The 22,351-nt window shown below is 39.4% G+C and overlaps 1 protein-coding gene across 1 annotated transcript in view; it reads right to left on the bottom strand.

The window, feature by feature from the left end:
• The window catches only part of LOC114032499, a 119,283-nt gene that overhangs the window by 13,116 nt on the left and 83,816 nt on the right, over window positions 1–22,351 (bottom strand). Inside the window, exons 9-10 of the mRNA XM_027847816.1 lie at window positions 15,187–15,298; window positions 5,141–5,231 (exon numbers count right to left, since the gene is read on the bottom strand). Of these exons, the coding sequence (XP_027703617.1) occupies window positions 5,141–5,231; window positions 15,187–15,298 (203 nt within the window). The remainder of the gene's footprint in view (window positions 1–5,140; window positions 5,232–15,186; window positions 15,299–22,351) is intronic.

Below are 22,351 nucleotides of genomic sequence, written 5' to 3'. Positions count from 1 at the left end.
TTGGGCATCAGTCTACAAAGAAAGCTTCATCATCAGTGACTTATCTTAGTTTGCCCTACTAATGAATGAGTAAAAACAGTAGGCTGTCTTGCCTGCCTTAACAGTGAAAATGGACAACTCAAGGAAACCTCCTCTCTTGAGGATATGATCAAGCCAACTCTGACCAGAGGCAGTGATAAGTGTGTGCCCACACTCCAGGCAGGGCACACAAACTCCCACAGGGAGATGAGGCAGTGTGGGAAACTAGACTAACTGTGAGAGATGAAGAAGGCTGGTTAGACACATTTTGATAACGCAGCATGCAATCACAGCCAGTTGCATAGCCAAGGTTAGTATAGTAGCCCTGGAAACGAGCATAGTATGTTGGGGCAGGAGTAAGAGGGCAGGGCAGAAACATGGAGAAGATAATTAGCAGTAAAGAGACTGCAGAATATGATATCCTTGTGGGCAGGAACTGTTTCTTACTCTTGATTTTATTTCCCATAGAATGCAGCTAGGTGGTACAGTGTATGAGTGTGCGGTACTTGGACTCAAGAAGACCTGATTGTAAATCCTGCCCAGGATACTGCCTGTGGGACCCTAGGCAAGTTTCTTGACCTCCCCTCAGTTACATCATCTGCAATATAAGGATAATAATAGCATCTACCTCCCAGGATTATTGTGAGAATTCATTGAGATAAAATACTCACAATGCTTTGCAAACCTTAAAGTACCAAAAAAATGTTAGCTATAGCACCTAGCACAGCGCTGGTGCCAAAGTTAGTGCTTGATTTACTGCTGGTGTTAATGGTTATAAAATTATGGCAATTAACCCACTGAACTGGAGGGGTTTTTGAATGATTCTCCAAGATTCTTTTTGACTAGCTATTTTAAATCAGCAAATATTAGCCCCCTTCCATCACAGAGGCAACTTTTTACTATTGGATGCCAGCAGCAAAAAAGATAAGAGTAGGAAGCTCTTTAAAATAATAATGGATTCTAGGAGATCTAAATCAATTTCCTGTCACAAAGGGTGAAATCTTAACTTACTTTAGAAAGAGAAGATAATCGAAATCCTCTGGCTTTCTCTTTCCCAGCCTTCTCATTTAAGTAGTTACCTATGGCTAAGAGATATTCTAATACAGCCACAAACATCTGACTGCCTTTCAGCTGTTGGCATGCTTGGATTTTCTGGTTTAATAGCTGGAACAAAGAAATTTTGGTTAAGTTCTGCCATACACTGTGAATAAAGTGAAGTCTTTTAGTCAAGAAGAGATTTCCCCCAGCTGAAGTCAACAATGCAGATTTTAAAATATCAACCCCTCACTAAATTCTCAGGGGTTGTTTGAAAAGACTGTAGACACTGAAAATAATCTTATGTCTTTGGAATTTAGTATATCTCTATTTTAGTGAAAAGACATAAAGAATAATAAGTAAGACCTAATTTCATCAGCACACCTGCCTGATCAATCATTGCTCAGCTCCCCTCTTACGTCACTATGTGGGCTTCAATAGTCTGAAGACCAGACTTACTGAGGAGTAGCAAGGGAAGGAATGTGCACTGAAGGCAAGAAAGCTGGATTTTTTCTCCCTTAAGTAACAACCACAGAATTGGACCCAGTTAGTCCCTTAAATGCAATCAAAGATTTCCCCATTGACTTCTGTAACAAAGGATTATAGACCCTGAGCAAGAATGGGTAGTGAGGTGATGCAGTAGATAGAGGGCTGGGCTTGTAAAAAAAAAACTTGGCACAGTGCTTGGTACATAGTAGATGCTTTAAAAATGTTTTTTCCCCTTCTTTCCTTAGGATCCATCTAGTCTAACACCCCCCCCCAATTTATGAGGAAATTCAGGTCTTAATGAAGTGGCTTGTCCAAGGTCACATAGTGTCAGAGGTGGGATTTGAACCCAGGTTCTCTGATTCCAGAGCTGGTGTTCTTTGTGCTGTACATCATAAGGGGTCACAGTGACACCCCAAAAACAGGCTGAAAGGTAACTTCGATTCAGTAATAGATCGCCTGATTGGTTGGGAGAGCACACCATCACGCCAGAAAGCATTTCCTTGGGGTGCTGGGAGGGGGTGGAGGGGGACAAACAATAGCAGCAGGAGGCTTTGCCCTCGGGTATTTAAAACCTGGTAGCAGATAGCCTGGGCACAGTATTTCAAATCCATCCCATCTCTAAGTTGGTAAAATACTTCTTAGGATTCCCTTGGCTATAAAAGCTATAAGCTGGAGATCAAAACCCTTTTTCACGTTGCCTCTGAATAATGCAACAAAACGACATCTGGAAGATAGGGCTGGATCATTACAGTATGAACTGGTAATATTAAGGTTGAGGAATCTTTTCCATGGAAAAGTCTCATTTCCTTTACAAGGCTTAAGATTTGAATGGGCTCTGTCTGGTGCTTTAATAGGACCTAACTGATGAATTTCAATTACAAAGGAACCAAAGAAAGCCCTTCTACTTACAGGCTGAAGATCTTTCACATACCCTGGAAGTTCTCTTATCATAAGCAAGAGCTCCAACCTTTGGCCTAAATGAGGGATTTTACACATCTGCACAGAAGATGATTAAGAGGAAATCAGCAAAACAAAGAGAAAAATACAGCAGCAAGCACAGATTACTTTTAAATAAATTGTGAATTATTCTGGGACAAAAAGATAGAGCCACTCACTCTTCAAGGAAAGGGGGCAGCAAATGGGGAGGAAGATGGAACATAAAGAACAAAATGCCTGTCCCCAAAACCCAATGTACTTTTAAGCCCCCATCTTCTCTATTGTGAAATTTATCAATATTCAAAGAAATCGCAGGACCTCAGAATTGGAAGGAATTTCAGAATCCATCCAGTCCAAACCATACCTGAGCACACCCTGTGCAACATTCATGCAAAGTAGTCATTCCATTTAGTATAACCAGTGATGGGGAACAGATTACCTTTTAAAAGCCAATTCGACCTTTCAATAGCTATAATTGTTAGAAAGTTTTTCTTTACACAAAGCCAAAACCTTCTTTCCAGCAACTTCTACCTAAAAATGCTGTAGTACTGGGACTGAAGTCATGAAGACCCACGAGTTATGTGACCCTGGGCAAGTCACACCTAACTGCTGTCTGCCTCAGTTTCTTCAACTGTAAAATAATGATAAAATAGCATCTATCACAGTGTTGCTGTGAAGATTGAATGAGTTAATATTTGTAAAAGATCTTAGCACTGTGCCAGGCACATAGTAGGTGCTTAATAAGTGATTATTCCCTTCTCCTCCACATGATGGCCCTTAAAATACTTGAAGATAGCCAATAAATGCCCTGGAGTCTTCTCTTCTCCAGACTGAATATACCCAGGTGTTTTCAATGTTCATTGCCCCACATCTAGACATGGCATGATCTGAGAAGATCTGCCCCACTTGTACCAGGTAGGGAAAGACAAGCTTAGACACAGACAAAAAAAAAAGAAGGTTATAATATGGAGGCTTGGGAGCTCCCCCTTTCCTTGTCCTACATTGTTGCTTTGTTTCTTATTTTTCAATCTTAGCATCAGCTGTTTAAATGCATGCTGTTTTGCCCCAAAGTTTATCCCCTACCTCAGAATCCATCCCCACTGAAAAAAAATTATGTGTCCATATGATTTCTAGACAAATTAAAGACATAACATTTTGGACATTCAAAACATATATACACTTTAAACCACTTTAAACCACTTTAAACCATCACCTCCAACTTGCAGCTGTTACCTTGGGTACTTAAGCATCTATGAAATGACAGGATGAGCTTAGATCATCTATAAAGCCCTTTTCAGCTAATGATCTTGTGAGTCTTAAACCTGAATAAAGATTCTCTAATTTCCCTCTTTAACATTCACATAAGATTGACTTAAGAGGGAAAGCTTGGGGGTTTCTATTATTGAGGACTCTAGACATCTAAGTGGTATAGTGGGTAGGGTGCTGCACCTGGAGTCAGGAAGATCTGAGTTCAAATATAGCTTCAGACACTTACTCACTGTTTGAACCTGGAATAGTCACTAAGCCTCTGTTTCCCTTTTTGTAAAATGGTGATAATAATAGCACCTATCTCCCAGGGTTCTTGCAAGGAGTAAGACAATATTTACAAAGCTTTGTAAACTATAAAGCACTATATAAATGCATATCATGATGATGATGATGATGATGATGATGATGATGATGATGATGATGATGCACCCCACTCTACTACCACAAGGCTTAAACATGTAATTGTAATTATATCTGGTTTCTCTGCTCCAGTCACATCCAGAAGCAGGATTCACCTGCAGGTCTCTGACCTTTTCATGGCCAGTCAATACTTTTAAGCCTAAGAAGTATAAAAATAGTGCATAGAAGAAATACCCCCTGACCTAAGATCAGAGGTCAGAACCTTGCTCACTAGGACCACTCTGACTAGTTACTCATCCTTGGTTTCACTGACCTCTTGGGCTCTAGACCTGTCTGCCTAGGACCCCTGGCATTTCTTTTTCCTCCCTATCCTAATTTATGTCTTCAGTTTTTATTCCTTTAATTGCCTAAACCTGAAGCTTATGACATATCCTTCACATTTGTCTGAATTTCTCATAAGTGATCCACCTGTCCAGTTCTGTCCTGCTGCCACCCATGGACTGGCATAACAAATTATGTTTTAATTCATATTTTGAGCCCCATGAGTGCTGAGTCATGTCATCAAATTACTCTAAAGAATGACTACTGTTCAGAAATATCAGGATATTTGTCATGCAGAACTGAGTAGGAATGAGTGAGCCATGCATTAACCACTGCCAGTCCCTCTTAAACATTACATTTTGCACCCCAAAAAAAATTCTATCCTTTCACTTTCAAAAAACAAAGCTCATACAGGCATTATCATTACTTGACAAAAGGTCCAATGGATCAGTTGGTCATATCTTCCTTGATGAAATTGACAATGAAGTTACTCTGCCCCCCCCCCAAAAAAATATAGTCCCACTGAAAGATTTTTTAAATGCCTCATGAGCTTTGGTACATGAAATTTCCTTGAAATTATAAGCACTCTCATTCTTAGGAACTCCAACTCCTCTGGTGCAGCTCCCTATGCAGAAAAGTGAATAACAGATCAAAGGTGGCCAGGTCTTGAGGGCCCATTAACCCACTCACTGCAGAAATACATTCAGCTTACCTCTAACATAAACTGGTCAACAAGGTGTAGCTCTGAAGGGGATCCCTGATAAGAATGGTACATTTCAATGTCTTTAATTGTTGGCACATATCTGTGTAGAAAGAAACAAAAAAGTGCTCACCAATTGTGAGCCAAGGAGTATTTATTATTTCTTCCAGAAACTGAAGAAAAGACTGGCTTTAGCTGGGAAACCAGTATGAGACTTGGCAGTGTAAAGCAAAAACTATTACTTTATCTGACTTCAGTCTATATGAAAAGCTACATTTGTAAGGTGCTGATTTGAATTTAAACGTGTTTACACAAGGGTATTCAGTGAGATTGGGGCAGGTCAAATGTTTTATTTCCATCTCTCTCTCTCTCTCTCTCTCTCTCTCTCTCTCTCTCTCTCTCTCTCTCTCTCTCTCTCTCTCTCTCTCCTCTCTCCCTTCTCTCTGTTTGTCTATATCTCTATCTTTCATTCTCTCTCCCCTCTCTCCTCTCCTAATGTGTAGAAGTGACCTCTCACCCCAACCAGTGATTCTTTCTGAAATAAAAAGACATCCATCTGCACTGAATTGTACTCTTCATGCTGACCCAGCCTTCTCTTTATCTGAGCATAAATTAAAGTAAGAATAGCTCTTAGGCAGCCTAAAAACTTCTCCTATGCTATTCTCAGAGAAATTGCCACCTGACCAAGAATGTTTCCCTTCTGTAGAAATCAAGAAACCTTGTTAAAACTTTTTAGACATTTTTTTTTTACTTTAAGGAATCTCAGAGCTAGAAAGGATCTTAGAAATCATTAATCTACTCCTCTACCCACCCCATTCATTTTATGGAGGGGAAAATTGAGACCCAGTAAAGGGAAAAATGACTTGCCCAATTTCACACAGCTAGTAAGGAGCAGATCTGGGATTAGAACCCAAGCTTCCTGATTCCCAACCTAGTTTTTCCCTTACACAGTTCTGCGTTGTATGTCTAATGGGTAGGCAGTAGAGTCAAGTGGAAAGACCACTGGTCCTAGAGTCCCAACTCTGATACTGACTAGCTGGGGTGACACTGGATAAGTCATCCCCTTCTCTAAGCCTAAGTTATTCAACCATGAAATGGGGATAATAATGTTTGCACCATCCATCTCAGCATGGTTGTGTGGAAAGCACTTCATAAACCTCTAAGTGCTAGAGAAAGGTGAGCTACTATTATAACATCAATTATTACTGTTTTCCTAGGCCAAATAATCCCCTGGGAATCTGAGATCCCACTAGATTACTTGGTGAGGATTTATTGTCAAACAGCCTATAACCTGCCTCTAGCTAATGAAATAGTATTTTCTTTTTATGACAAAACAAAATTCTATATTGCCTGGTTTTGTTTAGAGCTGTGTTTTTTCAATAAATATTAACTATATGGGAGTTCACCTAATTCAATTTCATTCAACAAACATTTATTAGGTGTCGGGTTAGGGTTAGGGTTAAAAGCTGAGATAAGCCATGATCCCAGGTCTCTTGGAAGTTCTAGTCTACCAGGGGAATATGACTCATATATAGATAACTGGAATATACAATAACACATCAATTTACTAAGGAGGTGCAAAGCAAATTACTAGGAAAAGTCTGAGAGAAAGTCATCCCTGGAGCATTGGGGAAGGCTTCTTAGAGGATATTGCAATTTGGACTGGGTTTTAAAAGATGGGTAACAACTCAACAGACAAAGAAGAATATTCACTGTCACCAGGAATAGCACAAGCAAAGGTCCTGAGTATTCAGGAGAATACTGAGAACATTTGAAAGACAGAAAGTAGTCCAGCTTGCCCAGAGGGTAAAGAGTGTTGTTGGTAATGGTGGCGATGATGGTGGTGGTGATGGTGGTGGTAGTAGTAGTATCATTGTTTTGTTATATTTACATAGCACTTTAAAGTTTTCCAAAGTGTTCTATATTCCTTACTTCATATGATATTTTGGGTAGTAATAGGAGGTAAGACTAGAAAGGTAGGGGTGGTGCCAAATTGAGAAATGCCTTAAGTGCTGGGCAAAAGAGTTTTACCAGGGTGGGGGTAGTGGGAACGGCAGTGAAGGTTTTTGAGCAAAGTAATGACAAATTTATGTGCAGTGGAAGATTAGTCATACAGCAATATGATATATACCATAGCACCAGCATGTGATAAAATCTTAAGGATTTTATTTTCCTTTGACCCAAAGATTAAAACAAAACAAAACAACCTTTTATTTCATGACACATCATGGAAAGTCCCAATGAGTCTCAGGTGTTTGAATGAATGCCTTATTCAGGAAATTTCAGAAATGTGACCCTGATTTCTTTTCCCAAAACTCACTGAAAAATCCCCTAAGTCTAATGATCTAGATCTGGAAAATCTCATTCCCAGGATTTTTTGGTCAACAAAAATGAGTCCTGACCTGTCCCAGCTGAAAGCCTTTCAGAAATTCCAAAAAAGTCCTCATTTCATGATATTCAACCAGAGGTCCCTGGCATCCTCAAGCCACAACAGAGCAGGCCTTGCAACTATTCCTATCTAGTACTATGAGCCTGTCTATGTCCATATGTCTATAAGACTCCCAGGCTAATAATAGTTTTAAATGGACCAAATCAGTCCCTGATGCTCACCAAAAGGGCTTCAGAATTCCATAATACATGGAATCAGAAAAGTGTCAGCCAATGAGCCTTTTTCCATACATATTCCTAAATGAATCTTCAAAGTATACTTCTATGTTATCCTATTTGAGACTATTTTGAGAAATGCATTCTTGGATTTACTCCTAGTTCCCAACAACAACAACAAAAAAGCCCCTCAGCCCAATGATGCAAATTCCATTTCCATTAAATGGAACCCATAAATCACTGGGGAAAATAAGAACATATAAAGCCAGTAAGAATCTCCAAAAGACATTTAAGCAGGACTACACTTGAATAATTCAACCCAAAATGATTATATTTCCTATTCTTAAAGATCTCCAAGGTTTCATAGCCTCCCTCAGTTAACTCAGCATTTAGTGTCCCTCTCTATAAAGGAATTCTTTTTTGAATATAACTTCAATTCTTCTTGCTGTAATCTAAGCCCATCTGTTCTAGTGTTGGCCTTTATGAAAAGATAGACACCATCAAATTGAACTTTAACCAATAAGGAATAAGGAGGAACTATTATTTTCTCTGCCAAACAGCTCTGAACTTCTCTGAAGTCTCTGAACTTCAAGGTCTACCATAACCCAGGCAAGGAGTTTCAGTTCCTATGTGGGGATCAGTGTTCTGAATCCTAAACAAGATCCAACATTTAACATCCTCGAATTTTTTCTCTAGCAACAGCTTATCTGACTTGTATCTAAAGTGATTAAGTACTCATGATGACAGGTGTACATTTTTATTAGGAATATGACAAGTGATTCAGCAGTAATTAAAAAATGGAATGTTTCACAAGATGAGCATTCCATGTAAAGAATAAGCCATGTATTTTGTAGTGTTTGGAAAAGGGGGGAAAAGAAAAAAAAGGAAAGTTTTTAGGAAGAACCAGCAGCTATAATAAGCAGTTATCCAAGTTGGTTAGCTGTTAGTGCAAGTTCAAGCAAAAAACAATTAGGAACCCAAATGAGGAAAAAAATACCTTGATTACTGAGGAATAATTGGCTAAAGAGCCAACTCCACTGTCTCTATGTTCCTTCTTGGCCTTCCTTCTCCTAAGACTTCCCCTTCCCCCAATTCTTACTTTCACCTTTCCCTCCAACAATTAGGCATGGGGTTCGACTTGGGTGGTTAGCTAAGGCATTTCCTTGGAATGGGTAGTTGTTGATCTATCTAAAAAGACCCAGGCATCCAGAAGAAGACTGGCTTTGCCAGGTCATTAGCTCTGTCTTTAGCCCAGAAATTCTCTAAATCTGATTCACCTAGGGTAAACAAAGTAGGTCAAAGGAGAGTCTGCCATGCCTAGGCTGGGGAGGGCACGGTTTCTCCTGGGTCAGCTACCATTAACAACCAAAAGCAATGGATTACTTTAAAACTCAATGATCAAGATGGCAAAGTAAAAGCAGTGACCTGCTTGAGCTCTACTCTAAACCCTTCCAAATACCTCTAAAAAAATGGCTGTAAACAAATACTAGAGCAGCAGAACCCCAAAAAGATAGAGTGAAACAAATGTCCAGCCCAAGACAACCTGAATGGTTGATTGGAAAGGTCTATTGTGCCAGGCTGGGAGAGAAGCACAGTTTAGCATGGGTGCACCAGGCCTCAGCAAATCTGGAGCAGTCCTCAGGGGATTGAATCAAGGGGAGCTGTGGTGGTTTCCAGACTTCTCAATCCACAAACACCGAAGACATCTTAGAAGGTCAGTAGGAAAGGTCTGTTGGACCTCAGTGAGAGAGGAGCTTAGTTCTGCCCCAGTCCCAGCGCAGCTCCAGGGTGGTGACTGCTTCCTGATCTCTTGGCCCACAGATGGAGGAGGGATCAAGCAGCTAATCAGAGGGATATTGCAGGGATCTCTTTGCTTGTACTGAGGCAGGATTCTCTTGCTTTGCCCAAGTTTGGATCCGAGTCACAGTTCTGGGTTGTGGTCCTGGGGCAAGGAGGAATGCTGGCATGGTGAAGCTTATAGTGGTGGTGGAGAGGGAATCCTCCTCACAGTTCCAAGGCAGAAAAGAATACTTGTAATCACTCATAGACCAGAGCATAGTCCAGGAAAGGAGTAAACACCTTGCCTTTGATCATACCACCTTGGAAGAACTGAAAATTTACAGGTCCCTAGAAGTACCTCTGAAAACAGCTGCACAAAACCCCTGAAGCTTGAGACAGTACATTCTCCACACTGGAAGCATTCTCCCTACCTTAAAAAAAGAGTTTAAAACTCATGAGAACATAAGCAAACAGCACAAAAAAAGAAAGACCATAGAATCTTTCTTTGGTGACAAAGATGATCAAAACATACAACCAGAAGAAAACAACAGTCAAAGCTCCTACATACAAAGGAAAAATATGAATCAGTCCCAGGCTATGTAAGGGCTCAAAAAGGATTTTGGGAAGCAAGTAAGAGAAGTAGAGGAAAAACTGAGAAGAGAAATGAGAGTGATGCAAGAAAATCATATAAAACAAGTCTAAAGGAGACCCAAAAAAATACTGAAGAAAATAATACCTTAAAAAATAGCCTAACCCAAATGGCAAAAAAGCTCCAAAAAGCCAATGAGGAGAAGAATGCCTTAAAAAGCAGAATTGGCCAAATAGAAAAGGAGGTCCAAAAGCTCACTGAAGAAAATAATTCCTTAAAAATTAGAATGGAGCAAATGGTAGCTAATGACTTTATGAGAAATCAAGAAACAATCAAACAAAACCAAAAGAATGAAAAAATGGAAGACAATGTGAAATATCTCATTGGAAAAACAACAAACCTGGAAAATAGATCCAGGAGAGATCATTTTAAAATTATTGGACTACCTGAAAGCCATGATCAAAAAAAGAGCCTAGACATCATCTTTCAAGAAATTCTCAAGGAAAACTACCCTGATATTGTAGAACCAGAGGGTGAAATAGAAATTGAAAGAATCCACTAATCACCCCCTAAAGAGATTCCCAAAGGAAAACTCCTAAGAATATTTTAGCCAAATTCCAGATCTCCCAGGTCAAGGAGAAAATATTGCAAGCAGCCAGAAAGAAACAATTCAAATATCATGGAGCCACAGTCAGGATAACACAAGATTTAGCAACTTCTACATTAAGAGACTGCAGGGCTTAGAATATAATATTGGAGGGCAAAGGAGATAGTATTACAGCCAAGAATCACCTACCCAACAAAACAGTATAATCCTTCAGGGGAAAAAATGGACATACAGTGAAATAGAGGACTTTCAAGCATTCTTGATGAAAAGACCAGAGCTGAAAAGAAAATTAGACTTTCAAATACAAGACTCAAGAGAAGCATGAAGAGGTAAACAGGAAAGAGACATCATAAGGTACTTATTAAAGTTGAACTGTTTACATTCCTACATGGAAAGATGATTTAGGTAGATAGATAGATAGATAGATAGATAGATAGATAGATAGATAGATAGATGGCACAGGGTGAATTGAAGATGAAGGGGTGATATCTGGAGAATAAAATTAAGGGGTGAGAGAGGATTATACTGGGAGAAGGAGAAAGGGAGAGGTAGAATGGGGTAAATTATCTCACATAAAACAGACAAGAAAAAGCCTTTATAGTGGTGGGTAAGTGGGGTAAGGTGAGAGGGAACAAGTGAATCTTATTCTCATCAGATTTGGCTTAAGGAGGGAATAACATACACACTCAATTGGGTATGGAAATCTATCTTACTCTACAGGAAAACAGGAGGGAAGGGGATAAGAAGGGGGAATCATAGAAGGGAGGGCAGATTGGGGGAGGGGTAATCAGAAGCAAACACTTCTGAGGAGGGACAGAGTCAAAAGAGAGAATAGAATAAACGGGGGGTGGGATGGGATGAAGGGAAATATAATTAGTTTTTCACAACATGACTACTATGGTAGTGTTTTGCATGACTATACATGTATAACCTGTATCGAGTTGCTTGCATTCTCAATGCGCATGGGTGGGGAGGGAGGAAGGGAGAAAATTTGGAACCCAAAGTTTTAAAAACAAATGTTAAAATTGTTTTCACGTGCAACTGGGAAATAAGATATACAGGCAATGGGGTATAGAAATCTATCCTTCCCTACAGGAAAATAGAAGGGGAAGGGGATAAGAGAAGGCAGGTGATAGAAGAGAGGGCAGATTAGGGGAAGGAATATTCAGAATGCACATCGTCTTGGGGTGTGGGGAGGAGTGAGATGGAGAGAAAATTTGGAACTCAAAATCTTGTTGAAAACTAAAAAATAAATCAATTATTTTTTTAAATGGTCAAAATGCAGGCAGAGACTTCATAGTGTAGCCTGGACTTTGAAACAACTACAAAGCAATTGTAGGGAATCCTGGGCCAGCAGGAAGCTGAAACCCTAAACTCATCATCCTTTTTTCTTTGCTTTTAAGGAAGTAGATAGTCATATTCCTAAATTGACCTCTATTTTTAGGCAAAATAGAACACTGCAATATTATTTGATTCTTGTCATAGTGAGTGTAACCTTATCTTCTGGTGTCTCAGAATGCAAGAATAATCAGGAAAAAATCAACCCAGGATGGAAATCCCCAAATGAAAAGGGCAACATATACACAAAGCTTTAAGTAGGGTTAGCTCCATGTCCTGGAAAGTTGCCAAGCTCCAGTGCCATGCTAAACATGTGGGTCTTCCAGCCTCAAATGGACTATATAGGCAATCCAACAAGAAACACTAAGCACTTATAAGTGACTGGCTATTGCTCAAATTTGCAACTATAAACAGAACTACATTTGTACATGGTACGCTTAGTTATAATGTCCCATTCCATTTATTTTTTCCACAAATGATATTCACTTTTCAAAATCAGAGAAACTTCACTAATTCTGACCAACTGGTGGTAAGGACAGAGGTGAAAAAGCAAAGTCTCAACCAGGCAGTTTAGTAAATGCAAAGCAATGAAACTTTGTGGGACTAGCATATTAGGAGGTCTTCTGGGTCCATCCCCAGAGAAGCTATTGCTGCTATGGAAGTTAATGGAGACAGAAAAAAAAAATGGAAGCTCTCCAGCTAAAGAGAATTCAGTGGAACCTGAAGGATGAGACCTAGTTACATGCACCAAAGCTTAAATTCAAATATATCCATAGGATGGCAAATATGGCAAACTGGAATTCTCCTTACTTAGTTTAATGCCCAGCTGTTGCCCACCTGATACCAACTGTAGATACTTAACTCTGGATTTCAATTCTTGCTAATCTCTCTCAAATTACTAAAACTCTTATATTTAAGCTGCCTTTCTCTCTAGACACCAGAAGCACTCTAGCATTCAATCCTATGCTTGGCCATCCTGGCTACTGACCTTGGCAGTGTTGCAAGTGAAGGCTACTTCCTGTCCCTTCGTTTCACTTCCAAGACAAGTGACACCTGTTAGCTGACCTCTGCTTACTCAAATTATGGCTCTGCCCCTACCTTTGTCTCATAGTCTACCCTGTAACATCCTGCTACCTCAGCTCAGGAAAGGTTCAGTTAATATATTGGGATCCCAGTAATGGAACCTAAATAGCCACTATCCCCCTAGTACAGGGGTGGAGAACCTGTGGCCCGCTAGGTCCTCATGTGTGGCCCTTTGACTAAATCCAAACTTCACAGAACAAATCCCCTTAATAAAAGGATTTGTTCTATAAAACTTGGACAGAGTCAAAAAAGTCTGAACTCAAGGACCTAGAACGCCACAGGTTTCCCACACCTGCCCTAGCATGTTCCAGAGTAACAGTATGCTTGAGTAATGAATAGATGAAAGTGACTTGCAATTAGCATATTGTTTTTTGTTTTTTTCAATACCTACAGAAACACCTGCTTCTGTTGTTTTTTTAAAGATTTAAATATTGCTCTTTAAATCTTGTCAACATTATTAGTGTGCTTTGTAAACCTCGTATTAATAGATAAATCAAACTTCAATCCAAGCCCTTGTCTAGGCCTCATCAATTTCAATTTATTAGGATTCAAATCACTAGTTTTACTGAACTTGCCGAAAGAGTCCTATTAATCAGCCATGTGGGAAACAAGTTAACATGAGCTCCTGTAGCTTTGGTCACTAATATACTAGATGACCTAAGCCAAGTCACTGAGCTCAGGTCTTCAATTCTGCTCTACTAAGGATAACAATGTCTGCTGGAGCAGCAACAGGGGCAGAATTCCTAGAGCTTCGTCCTAAGGTACAGAAATTTGGAAGGGCAAGGAAAGCACTTTCAGCCATTAAGCGGCAGAAAATCCATTGAGTTTAGGGACCTAGTTAACAAGAATAATTAGATTATTTTGTTTTGTTTTGTCTTTAAACAAAGCTTTCATATGGCTGCTTCCTCCTCCTCCAGCAACAGTTTGGGGATAGCCAAGGGTTTCTGCTTTCTCTCCCTTGAACTGAACTGAGAACACATATCTATTACTTGTCTTAGGTGCATTTTGTGCTCTCTGTCCCAGATACAAAAATCGCTAAAGTTCTGGTAGCTGTCTCTTAATTATTCCTCTAGTAATGCAGCAAATGGGAAAGAAATATCCTGTATATGGAGTGCCTGAGTAGCCAAGGATAAGCTCCATTGAAGTAAATGACTTCAAATGCATTAAGTAATGTAAGGGAATATTTTCCCTTGCAAACCTAATTCTTAGGCTCTCTTGTTTAGAAAGCCTGTGTACTCATCTGCATTGGCTCCCAGCTATGACTGCAAACACAGATTTACATTCCTCATACTCCATTTGTGGATCTCAGAAGTCAGGGGTATGCTAGTAAATTTTAACAACTGGCTTTCCAGAGGAAGAAAAAAAGGAGACATGATACATTTAAGTTTAATACACATTGTTAACATTTCCTTCATCATGTTAAGTCTAAACAATAAACAAAACATCAAATCAAGCCTTGATGTGTTATGTTTGCAGATTCCTAAATACTGAAAATGTAATAATTGGCTCTCACTAGCTGGTATGAGCTGGCTCCAACACAGCCATGCCTGAAGTCAAGTCAAGAAGCATTTATTAACATATGGGAGGCACTGTACTAACCACTGGGGACACAAAGAAAGTAAAAAGCACAGATCCTGACCTCAAGGAGCTTATAGTCTAATAGAGGAGGAAGAGACAGGGATAGAGAGACAGAGACAGAGAGACAGAGAGACAGAGAGACAGAGAGAGAAATGTCAACATGTAAACTAGGTAAGAACAAGATATGTAGAATGTAGATACAAGGCCAATGCATATGGGTTGGGTAGGGGGAAGATCTGAGACCTGTCACTGGTAGTGGCTTTGAAGTACACAACCAAAAGACACAGTACAGAATGTCTTCTATATGTGGTGAAGGGGCTTGTTGGCTCTCCTCACCAAGTTTCCTTTCTGCCCCTAGATTTCCCACAGTTTTCCTCAGCAAGTAATACTTGGGGTCTCCTCCTCCCTGCTAGAAAATTAATACAGTTTCTAGGAAGTGGAGGAGGTATTTATCTAGGATGTTTGGCATCTAAAGCTTACTTTCTGAGTGTTGTAATATGCTCACAGGCAAGCCCGCCAGCCTCTTCCTGAAGGATATACAGTCTTCCTTGTAGTTCCTTGGGTTTTAGGTGAAAATGTCTGAGAAAGATACCTAGAGGGAGAGAGCAAGAGATGACACTTCATATACTCAAGAATTAGGTGAAGGCCAGAGAAAATTAAAGATTATTTCACAATTGTTTCCCAACTAAGTATCACAGTAAGAACTCTGGATTTGGAGTCAGGAAGACTTGAGCTCAAAACCTACTTCAGACACTAACTGTGTAACCCTGGGCAAGCTCCTATCTTCTCTCAGTCTTAGTTTCCCCATTTGTAAAATGGAAATAATAATAGTTCCTACATTAAAGATGTAAGGATCTAATAAGAATGGTGTTTTACAAAACTTAAAGCATTACATAAATGCTAGCAACTAATAATAATAATTCATATGCCTGGGATTATTCCACATCCAGGCACAAGACACTCCTGAAGTCTTACCTCCTAGAGCTCTTTCCAAGGAGCAGCAGATTGGCCTAAGTTGGAACTAGGGACAAAGTAAAACAGTTCTGGAAAGTATATTGCAATAATAATAATAAATTATAATTTCCACTTGGGATCCTCTAAAAGCTAAGCAAAGTACTGCAGTATGTCTTGGTCTTTTGTTCTTAATTTTTTAAATGTGCAGATAAAAAATAGACAGTCCACTGCTGTGCTGGTATCTATAAAATATACAGCATATTGAATAGGCCTTCTATTAAACATTCATGGAACAACCCATACAAAAAAAAACCATAAAGGATGAGGTGTGAATGGAAACATCCATTGTGATCCATACTGTCTGTGGCCAGGGTAAGAATAGGAGTAGGAAGAGATCATTTTCAACACCAACAGACCTATAAAAGCATCACCTCATTTCTCCTTAGATTTGCTCAAGTACAAGGTGACAACCACACTAGACTTTTTTTTCCTTCCTGTGTGATCACAGTATTGATTTCTCAGAAACCAAATGCAAGAACCCAATAGATTTCACCAGGAAAGGGAATGGCAGGGGCAGGGTGGGAGCAGGATGTGACAGGCCTGGTCTCATCAGAGACAAAGAACACTGTGCTTGGAGTCAAAAAGAACTCTTTGAATCCCAGCTGAGCCATATACCATCTGTGTGATGGGGAACAAATTCCTAAACTTTCTGAGCATCAGGTTCTTAATTATAGAATGAGAATGGTAATAATCTTTGGACTATCTTTTTCATAGGGTTGTTGTGAGAACAAGATGAAATAACATCTGTGAAAAATGCTTTGTAACCATAAATGTCTATAATAATAATGTAAAATTATAATAATTATTACATAAGCTTTTAGAACACACAAATTATTTCATGGGGTGAAGGGTAGAAGTTTGGGTATAAAGAAATACAGAGGCAATGGTTATTTGTCTTATTCGTCACTGACCTACAAAAATCCACAAAATAGGAAGGTACATGCAAAATAACCCTGAAGCTATAAGACTGGTATTTAGATTACAGAATCTGAGCTCCATCCAAGGCCTGTCTTGTTCAGGTCTGGTACACTTTTTCATGACACTAAGGAAGAAGAGTTTGGCAGCTCATGCTTCACTAGGAAGGGCAGAGAAAAATCTGGTACCTTTTAAAAAACAACTTTTCACCATTAAATACTGGCTAAGAACTGGAAAGTCAAGGTACTGTCCTATTATTTCTCACTCTTAACTAACTCTGTGACTTTGAAACTCCAAAAAATATCCCAAGAGTCTTACAATGTTGGTGTAATGAATGATGGTAATACACACAGAGTATATGAAGTTCTTTCTGTTAAATATCCTTTGGGTTCAGACTTGGGTTTATCCACTGATGGTTCATCTTTGTCCTCCAGGTTTCTGCCAGACATTCCCCAAGGCTCAGTCTGTACCCCACTTCTTCTCTTTCTCTCTATTACCTCTCTTTCAGAATTAAGGAACTCATCCATTTGCACAGCCTTAACTGTAACCTCTAATAGCTCCCAAATCCTTTCCTGCAAACCTGTTTTCACTTCAGCAGCTTATCTCCAATTGTTTACTGGGTATTTCCACATAAATGTCTTGCTTGCTTCAAATGAGCCATGTCCCAAGCTAAGCTAATTCCCTGCTACACACACACACACACACACACACACACACACACACACACAAATAAGATCATTCCCCTTTGAATATGTCTTTTATGTCAATGGCACCATTCTCCCAATCACTCAAGCTTGCAAAGTCTTTGATTCATTTTTCTCTTTTATCTATTATATTGTGCTTCATGGTTTATAAAGCACTTTATAGATATTTTCTCATATGGTTCTTATAACAGCCCTGTTGGGGTAGGTTAAGAAGTGAATTATTATTCCCATTTCACAGGTTTCAATGTGCTATTTGGGATCATCTATTCAAAACTATGGCCTGGGTCCCTACCAACACATCTCTATGCCAAATTCAAAGAAACAAAGAAACAAACAAGCAAACAACAACAGCAAAAATTAACTCATGATTTCAAAAGCAAAAGACATTTAGTTAGAAGAAAATAGCTAAGTAAATGACAAAGAATTGAATCAGGTACTAAATATTCTGACCACCCACACAGAAAGTGATGACATCTCCCATACCTTTAAGGAAGTGGTCCCTAAATTCCCTTTGATCCTTCTACCTCCTGAACCAAAGAAAGAGGATTCATCCAGTTCAACCTCACATCACTAATGGTAAAGTTTAAGGGTATATAAAGCTCTGCTTCTTGAGGGGTTTTTTCTCACCATTCTCATCAAAGTAGACCAAAGAATACTAGCACCAGAGGACCACTGATGCCTGTCATCATAGCACTGGAGTCATCATGAAATTGCCAGCTCCACTGTGTGGTCTCTTCCTGTGTGCCCCACCACTCTTACAGCCCCACTGCTGGCTCTTCCTATCTCATCTATGGCTCCCACACATCATATCCCTGGTCCTCTCTGTTCTCTCTCCACATGATTCTTCCCAGTCTTTTCCCCCGATCACTAATCACTGCTCCATACAACTATGCCCTTTTTGCTTTCTCCTTACACATCTGATATTTCCTCTCTACTTCTCATGTACCTAAGGCTATTCCACATCCAGGCATTAGATACCCCCAGAGTCTCACCTCCTAGAGCATTCTCCAGCAAGCAGCAACATGATTAGCAATTGAACTAAGAGCAACATGAAGTTGTATGGAAATTCACACATTTAAAAGTAAATGTTTTTTAAATTTTATTTTTCTTGTTTGTATACGTATGCATTTTCTTTTTCAATATAGCTAATATGGAAATATGTTTTGCATGACTTCTTTGTTGTTTGTCTTTAGAAGACCAGTAATATCACAAGGGTGAGGTCTTGACGGGTGTGAGAGTCATCAGTCTCATTCTCTCCTCTAGAGCTATTAAAGTTCAGTTGCAAGAGAAAAGTCAATATGACTGGTAATAGCCTAGGACACAGTAAATGACTTTGGCCTTTCTAAATGAAGGTCTTTCCCAGGCCTCAGTTTCTCTGAAGCAATTTCCATTCAATGACTACGGGCTAGTAAGAATTGAGACTAAAGATGGCCTAATTTACCATCCCAAAATACCAATTTAGGAGGGGAAGACCTTCAAAGTTTTTGGCCAGAACAGAAAACAATTGCCATCAAAACCTGAGTCATAAAAATAATCCATAAAGGCTTGGGTTAGGGGCTATTATTGGCCATTCAATAAAAGCCAGAGTGATTTGAGTTTAAAGTCATAGTCAGGTAGCTCATTTGAAACACAGTGGGCTGTTCTGGAAATATAGTGAATGCCTTTAAAAACCATTGTTTTTTAAAGACCTGTTTTTCAGAGCTATATTTCAAGAAATCATAAATGAGAACTGCACAGGACAAAAGTAAATTGTCCCAACTTTTAGAAAAATAAATCTAGCCCTCAAGTAGCTCACAATCTAATGGGAGAGACAACATGCAAACAAATATAGCAAGCTACCTTCAGGATAAATAGGAAATAATTAATAGAGGGAAGGCACTAGAATTAGGAGAGACTAAGGAAGGCTTTTAGTAAAAGATGAGATTTTAGTTGGGATTTAAAGAAAGCCAGGGAGGTTAAAAACAAGAGCATAGGAGAGAGAGGATCGTAGGCATGGGGGACAGCCTGAGAAAATGCCTAGATAGTGTGTCTTGCTCATGGAATAGCCAGGAAGCCAGTGTTACTGGATTGAAGAATAAGTGTCAAGGAGCAGGGTTTAAGAAGACTAGAAAAGTAGGAGGGCTCTAGGTTATGAAGGGCTTTAAATGTCAAATAGAGTATTCCATTTCTAAGATACATAGGGAATTGTTTTAACTTACTAAAATCAATATCATATTGCTTGCCTTCTAAATGAGGAGAGGGGAGGGAATTTGGAACTCAATTTTTTTAAATGAATGTTTAAAAATTTTATGTGTAATTGGAAAGTATTTAACAAAGTAAATAAAATATATCTTTAATTTTAAAAAAAAAGTAAATGCTTAGGGGGCAGCTAGGTGGTGCAGTGGAGAGAGCACCAGCCCTGAAGTCAGGAGGACCTGAGTTCAAATCCGGCCTCAGATCAAATACTTGACACTTACTAACTGTGTGACCCTGGGAAAGTCATTTAATCCCAATTTTCTAAAAATAAAAAAAAATTTCATTTTAATTTTAAAAAAAGTAAATGCTTCTCTGCATATTAAACCGTACTATATTCATTTTCCTCTCCAAGTCTTTCCATTGGCATAAAAGTAGTGCCAGGGTCATAGTTATACACAATTGAGACTCAATTTCTCTAGTCATTCATTAAGTTTGATACATGTCAATGCCTTCTTCTTTTAAATTTCTAATGTTTTCCTGTAACTTCTACAGAGAATAAGAGTTGTACAAAAGTTACATTTTCTTTCTCATATCTCATGGTCTCCCCATTAAGAAATGGGAAATGGGATCTAACCCATTCTCCTGAAGGAAAAACAAATACTAATGGGCAATGAGAGGGATAGAAGTTCAGAAATTTCAAGAGGAAGGAAAGAAGGAAGGATTAAGCACCTATTATGTGCCAGGCACTTTGATGATTATTTTACAAATACTAACTCATTTAATCCTCACAACAACCCTGGGAGGTTGGTGCTATAAGAAAAATTTGACAAGACTTTCCAACTGATTGAAAGGGAGGGCAGCACAGATGGTGAAAGAGAGGAGTTGAGAATGTATGAAGAAATATGGGTAACTGAAAGAATGTCAGTTCTTTTGAAAGAAATAGGGAAGTTTGGAGGAGGGGAACACAGGTTTTGAGTTCTGCTTTGGACATGCTGAATTTAAGATGCCTATCGAATATACAGATGGAGATATCCAGAAGATGTTTAAAGATGTCAGATGAGGAGGCAGAGCCAAGATGATGGAGTAAAGGTAGGGACTCCCCTGAGCTCTCCCCTAAACCCCTCCAAATACCTTTTTAAAATGAATTTAAACAAATTCTAGAGAAGCAGAACCCATAAAAATATAGAGTGAAACAAATTTCCAGCCCAAGACAACTTGGAAGGTTGGCAGGAAAGATCTGTTGCACCAGAGTGAGAGAGGAGCACAGTCCAGTGCAGGCTGTGCCAGCACAGACCAGGTCCCAGCAAATCAGGAGCAGGCCTGGGGTGATTGAATCACTGGAAGCAGTGGTGGTTCCCATACCTCTTAACCCATAGAAACCAAAGACAACTTGGAAGGTCAGCAGGAAGGATCTGTTGCACCTGGGAAAGAGTGGAGTATAATCCAGCTCAGGTCATGCCAGTACAGCCCCGGCCATAGTAAACCAGGAGGAGGCCTTGGGAGCCACTGAATTAGCAGTGGCAGTGGTAGCAGCTGCTCCCAGAGCTCTCAGCCCACAGACTGTAAGGGGGTTGAACAACTGGTCAGGAGGAGGTTACAGGGGTCATTTTGCTAGCACTGAGGCAGGACTCAGTTCATTTGCCCATACTAGGATCTGGGTTTCAGTCCTGGGTGGCAGTCCCAGGGCAAGAAGGAGGAGCACTAGCAGAGATTGCAGTCACAGTAGAGGGGGGACCTTCCTCACAATTCCAGAGCAGGAAAGAATGCATATGGTCACTCACAGACCAGAGCACAGGCCAGGAGAGTACTAAACACTTCTCCTTAGATCATACCACCTTTGAAGAACTGAAAACTTATTGGTCCCTAGAGTATCTCTAAAAACAGCTGCACAAAACCCCTGAAGCTTGAAACAGTGCATTCTCCACCCTAGAAGTAGAGCCCTACTCTAACAATGGGTTAAAAGTAAAGTAATAGGCTGGGGAAATGATCAAACAACAGAAAAAAAATTGACTACAGAAAGTTAATACGGTGACAAGAAAGATCAAAACACAATCTGAGAAGAAGACAACAAAGTCAAAGCTCCTACATCCAAAGCTCCAAGAAAAATATGAATTGGTCTCAGGCCATAGAAGAACTCAAAAAGGATTTTGAAAATCAAGTAAGAGAGGTAGAAGAAAAATTGGGAAAACAAATAAGAGTGATGCAAGAAAATCATGAAAAATGAGCCCACAGCGTGGTAAAGGAGACACAAAAAAACTGAAAAAAATAACACCTTAAAAAACAGACTAGGCCAAATAGTAAAAGAGGTCCAGAAAGCCTATGAGGAGAAGAATGCCTTAAAAAGCAGAATTGGCCAAATGGAAAAGGAGGTCTAAAATCTCATTGAAGAAAATAATTCCTTAAAAATTAGAATGGAGCAAATGGAAGCTAATGACTTTATGAGAAATCAAGAAACAATCAAACAAAACCAAAAGAATGAAAAAATGGAAGACAATGTGAAATATCTCATTGGAAAAACAACTAACCTGGAAAATAGATCCAGAAGAGATCATTTTAAAATTATTGGACTACCTGAAAGCCATGATCAAAAAAAGAGCCTAGACATCATCTTTCAAAAAATTCTCAAGAAAAACTACCCTGATAGTGTAGAACCAGAGGATAAAATAGAAATTGAAAGAATCCACTGTTCACCTCCTGAGAGTGATCCAAAATGAAAATTCCCAGGAATATCATAGCCAAATTCTAGAGTTCTCAGGTCAAGGAGAAAATATTGCAAGGATCCAGAAAGAAACTATGCAAATATCGTGGAGCCACAGTCAGGATAACCCAAGATTTAG

This window comes from Vombatus ursinus, unplaced genomic scaffold, assembly GCF_900497805.2.
Source record: "Vombatus ursinus unplaced genomic scaffold, bare-nosed wombat genome assembly UNPS02000580.1, whole genome shotgun sequence".
Taxonomy (NCBI): Eukaryota; Metazoa; Chordata; class Mammalia; order Diprotodontia; family Vombatidae; genus Vombatus; species Vombatus ursinus.
This window is presented reverse-complemented; position numbering and strand designations above follow the sequence as displayed.